Consider the following 5,275-nt stretch of genomic DNA (forward strand, 5'->3'; position numbering starts at 1 on the left):
ATAAATGGGTTTGATTGACAAAAGGGCAATCATGTCATTATATTGATATATACACCAATGAAATGAATATTGACTAGGGCAAACGACAAAAAAGTCTCACAAAGACGGCCATCTCAGAGTAACAAACCTGTGAAAACTGCTCCTAGTCCTAACCTCAGTTGAAGGAGGCAATAACTTGGACTTGCAAGCTGGCACCAAAGATCCTCCCGAATGAGGGTACGAGCCATCTAAAATTTCTCTAACCTTCGTAGGTTTCTAAGCCAAGCCAATGAAACCAATTTTATCTACTTCCCACAGCATTGCTGATACGGCATTTTTTACCAATATATTAAATTTGTATTTCCAACTGATTGTTTTCTTATTTTTATCCCTGCCAATATACCCTTAAACTACAAATCTTGGACTTCTTGCAAACCCCGCGGCTCTGGTTCTGTAGGCTGGAAAACCTGCGAAAACTGCTCTTAACCTCAGAACAGAAAAGAAAATCAACCGCAACATTCAGTTAAAAATTTTAACTTAAAATTTCTCAATTTGGAACCGAAGCCGCCGTTCACATTTTCAATACAGTATCAAACCATTAGAACAAAGCCTAATTTCAATCAATGCTTGCTTATAATTAATAAATAGGACTATGTTTACTGCAATCGTATGTATATGTACATCAATCCATTCTACTCTGGTAGCGTCTGTAGAGTGTAGACTTTATTACATGATTATAAGTTCCTAACATCTATCACTCAGTCTGACAATCCTTTCTTCCGCCCTGAAGTGACTCTAATCTGATCAACCACTCCTGCTGGCATGCTCATCTCATCTGGCATGTCATCATCATCTATGAACTCCCTTCCAAGCACTCGTCTTAGCAAACGAACCTCGTGTGTTGCCGCCGCTTGCAAAGATGCTATCTTTACCTTCTGCACCACTGGCAAAGCTGCTTCCACTGCCACCAACACCACCAGAAAAACCAAATTTTCACTACCAGTTGCTTCCACTTTCGTAATTTTTGAATATGGGAAAACAAAGGTTAGTGGTATTAAAAAAAAACAACCTCTGTATCATGTTACGTCGTCTTCTACAGCTGTACTTCCGTTTCTGCAATCGTTATTGGGCACTTGTGCAAGTATCGAATTCTCGCGTGCACAAAATATTACCTACGCAGCTGCACTCATAACTTCCCCATGTATTCTTGCATTTGAAGTCAGAGCATTGGCACACAGAATTCTCCTTTGCGCTCTTAAAAGGAAAATCTGCCATCTCCAAACCTCATATATATCATATTGACGTGTACATACTGCGTTACACCTCGATATTTACATAGTTGCCTCAGTCAAGCTTAATTCCAAGCTATACATATGCAAACATAATTTTCAGGTGTCCTTTCGTTCCACAATATGTGAGAATACTCGAACTTCTAGTTATCATTATGTTAGTATATAGATCGGTTTCAGTAACTGCATGTTCCTCACCACTAAACAATCACAATAATTTTTCCTTCCTGCAGCTATGCTTCTTTCCTCCACACTCATGTCATTAGGAGCTTTTACCTGAAATATGGCTTAAAAATGTGTGCAATTACAAACTACAGATCTCAGTATTTTTACCTGCAAACTATTTGTCGTAAATAGGATATATGATGATTGCAGTGACTGAAGTAAATCTAAACCATGGTGGGTCTCCCTCTAGTAAGACAACAAAATGGATACTCGGACTTTAAAAGCAACTTAAATGTCACGTAAGAATGAAATCACAGTGCTGCAACGTATCCCGACTTCTTCACAACACTTGAGTTTCATTAGATATATTGCTGTATTAAGGTGGCACGGGGACATCCATAGCCATGGCTCGTTGCTTCCCCAATAACACTAACATAAATTGCTCTTCTATGTATAAAATTGTCTACTAAGATGATATGAGGTAACATCAATAAAATTCTGTACAAACTTGGAACATCTATAAAAAAGTGAAGGGCAGTAAATTGATAGGAAGAAGATCATATCAACTAACCATCTTGTACTCTTCCACAGCCTCTTCTAGTTTCTCGTTCTTGAAAAGAACATTTCCTTCCATCTTTGTTTAATTCGCAGCTCTGAACCTTTCCTCCACACTCATGTTATCAGGAGCTTTTACCTGCAATAAGGTACCAATAATATCTGCAGTTACTAACTATAAACCTCAGTATTTTTACCAAATCCAGATTTATGCAAACAGACGTTCAAAACTCATTTTACATCCATCATCCATCCCTAGCTAGGGCGGGAGTAATTTTCTGCATGCATAAATGCAACATGTCAGCAAAGGTTTCAATATCAAACAAAGTAATTTATACATCTATTCAATTCAGCGAAACAAAGAATAGCTATATATCTCAAGAATTATGTCTCTGAAAATAAGTCAATTTGAAGAATTTCCAATATGACAAAAAACAGTGGTATACAAAAAATTCAGGTCACTCCAGGGTTGGTGTGGGTGAAGGAGACGGAATAACGTATTGCTTCCAACCATTTGAAATGATACATAAATCTTAGGGTTGAAATTAGATACTTTCAGCTCCTAATACTAGTCAAAAGTTTGTATGCATTACATTTTTATTGGCCAGCTTCAAGTTAGAAAGACAGGAATTCTATCTACGTGAATGATATCTCAGCATAAACATTTACAATTGTGATTGCTTAATTTCATACAAATAAGAATAGCTATTCAAAGTGGAGAGATTAATAACCTGCGTATGTGAGCATATGAGTAGTGGCATTGAACAAATATTTTTGAAAGAAAGAGGGTATACGAGGCTTATACCACCCTGTCCACAGGAAAGCAAAGAACTTAATCTACAGCTAGACTAAAAGTTCACAGCAAAAGAAGACAAAAGAAGACCAAAAGGAAACTAAAATACAGCAAAACACTCGAAATACTATACCCTGTACTGCAGCTATTCTGGCATTGAACAAATAATGACTGATAAAATTTAATAACTTGAATAGTAAGCTGACGTATATTACCAGATCGAAGTCGAATCACGGGATGTACAAACTAACTAATCGAATGCATAATATTTTGCGGGTTTTCTTCCCGTGGTCATCCATCCTGCAGGAGGTTTTTCCAAATTTGATATTAAATAATCTTGAAATTCACTGGTACCTTCAATTACACCACGCATAGTTCCTCCTCCTTGAGGAATAAAGGATTTTAGAGAGAGGATGTTCTCCACTTGAGCATGCAGCTGATAATCCATGTAAGGGCAACGAATATTATCATCCTCACCAATTACACGGCCTGGGGAGACTCCTTTCTTCTTAGCTTCAAAAATATCCTGAATTTTCTTGGAACAGGAGAGGGAGCCTTTTACAACCTTGAAATGATTCATTTTGGGGTTCCGGTATATAAGACAGTCTCCATCAAACCAATACACTAACACATTACCAGATAAATTCAATAAACGTGTAGGAGGGGTAGTAGCAGTTGTAGCCTTAAAGAAAGAACTGTAGGGGGGTGGTAATGAGGCTCGCTTCTTAAGAGTTATATCAATTCTAGTGTCTTCGACCCATACTTGCTTGACCTTGTCCTCCAATAAATACAGATGAACTTTGAATATACAGCAGCAAAAATTACCTTGATCATTATCACAGTTACGTCGTCGATGATGATGATACTTTTTGTTTACCAATATCTTCTCAGAACGTGCAACACAAGGATATCCTTTAAACTCCAGAAGATGATGATCCAATGTTATATGGTGACGATCAGTCGATATGGTAGTAGTTTGTCTAGTTGGTAGTCGAATGAACTGTATCTTCTCGGTGTGGATGGCAAATGAGAGCAACATTTCCTCAATCTCATTATTATTATCATTATTAGGAGCTACATTCATATTACCAACTCCGTTAATATTATCACCTCCATTGATATTACCACCTCCATTAGGAACTCCATTGATATTACCGACCCCATTAGGAACTCCATTCACATTACCACCACCCTTATCATTGATTATTGTACATTTATAATTGGTTATCCTCCAGAATAAATCACCCCCACAGAGGGTGGCTGATCTTTGATCTTTTTTCCAAGATTTTGTTACCATTCGCCTCGGGAAAGGAGGAGAACCGGGTGGTGATGAGATATCAGAAGTTTTGGTAACTATCTTTCTCCATGAATTAGTTCCCAGAGTAATAATCATGCAAACAAACACCTGCTCCTCCTCCTCCTCCTCTTCCTGAATGTTCACCCTTGTAGTAGTAGTACTCATAGTATAGATAAGTACAATCTTATATTCCTTAGACAATGAATCAAAACCAAAACCATGACACAGATATTCAGTACCAGTACGAGGAATGATATAATTGAGAACAAGCGTTTCACACCTAACTGGGTTGAAGACATTTACTGCAGCAAACCCACTATCTCCACCAGTTTTAAAACAAGCTAATCCATTACAGTAACCTAATAGTTCTGTTGCTATTGGGAAAGTTACGCCCATTGATAATCTAATATCAATAAACACATTATCATCATTACCCTTGTGATCGTCTTGTAAATAGAAAATACAAACACCTTTCCCACCATCAATATGAACATTAAGGAGATTAAAGAAGAGATTTTTATTTTGCTGAAGAGCAAAATGTCGTGCAGCAAATCTGGTATCATTGATAATTGAATTGCGTCATAACTTACTTACAAAGATACATCTGGCAAGAGCTGAAGCTGGTAATCTCGTCAAAACGTTATCGATTATTAACTCCTCGGGGACAGGATTTGTTTTACCTGGAGTAGTCTCCATCCCGTCAAGAGCAGCATCTAATAAATAATTAAAATTTCTATATAGAATCTGCATCTTCTTCTTCTTCTTCTCCTTGTAGTCTTCTTCATGATCATCAAGGAAGATGGATTTGTGCTGCCTCTTTGCCCCCGCCATAACTTAGAGAAAAGGAAAAAAGAAACGAAATTTCAGCCAAATTCAGATTGGGGAAACTTCACAGATTATAAACGAACCCTAACACTAATTGGGGAAACTTGTACATTCTCTTAATATTCGGATTCGGGTCCAGAAATGTAGACTTTAGGCCTGAGCAATTGGTGCCCATCCACCGACCGGGCTTGTTGCGAGTGGATGTCCCCACAATGCTTACCGATACGTAATTCTTGAACGATTTTTTGGGACCATGGTTTTATTTTTGATAAAGGCACTAGAAGTAATTCTGGGTCATCCCATATCTAGTTATTTATTCAATACCTAATTTATCCTCTTAATTAATTTTAGGTTATGATTAGTGAATGATTT

General features: G+C 37.5%; 1 protein-coding gene across 18 annotated transcripts; it reads right to left on the reverse strand.

Annotated features, from left to right (window-relative positions):
- Positions 1-433: 433 nt before the first annotated feature.
- On the reverse strand, positions 434-4,969 carry LOC113282793. Of its 18 annotated transcripts, none has more exons than XM_026531891.1 (5): positions 3,136-4,969; positions 2,720-2,797; positions 2,005-2,127; positions 1,049-1,344; positions 498-940 (listed from the first exon to the last, which is right to left on the reverse strand). In XM_026531891.1, the coding sequence occupies exons 1-3, from the start codon at positions 4,472-4,474 to the stop codon at positions 2,114-2,116; spliced, it is 1,431 nt and encodes a 476-aa protein (XP_026387676.1). In that variant the 5' UTR covers positions 4,475-4,969; the 3' UTR covers positions 498-940; positions 1,049-1,344; positions 2,005-2,113. The 18 variants fall into 18 exon arrangements, with proteins under 18 accessions (XP_026387670.1, XP_026387676.1, XP_026387675.1 ...); XM_026531890.1 differs by having other exon boundaries at positions 1,049-1,544; XM_026531888.1 differs by adding an exon at positions 2,211-2,266 and having other exon boundaries at positions 1,049-2,127.
- Between the last annotated feature and the right edge of the window lie 306 nt (positions 4,970-5,275).

This window comes from Papaver somniferum, chromosome 5 (genome assembly GCF_003573695.1).
Source record: "Papaver somniferum cultivar HN1 chromosome 5, ASM357369v1, whole genome shotgun sequence".
NCBI lineage: Eukaryota > Viridiplantae > Streptophyta > Magnoliopsida > Ranunculales > Papaveraceae > Papaver > Papaver somniferum.

What these genes read in the sequence shown, in the direction of transcription:
- LOC113282793 (XM_026531885.1), bottom strand. Translation starts at nt 4,474, where the DNA reads ATGGGCGTAACTTTCCCAATAGCAACAGAACTATTAGGTTACTGTAAT.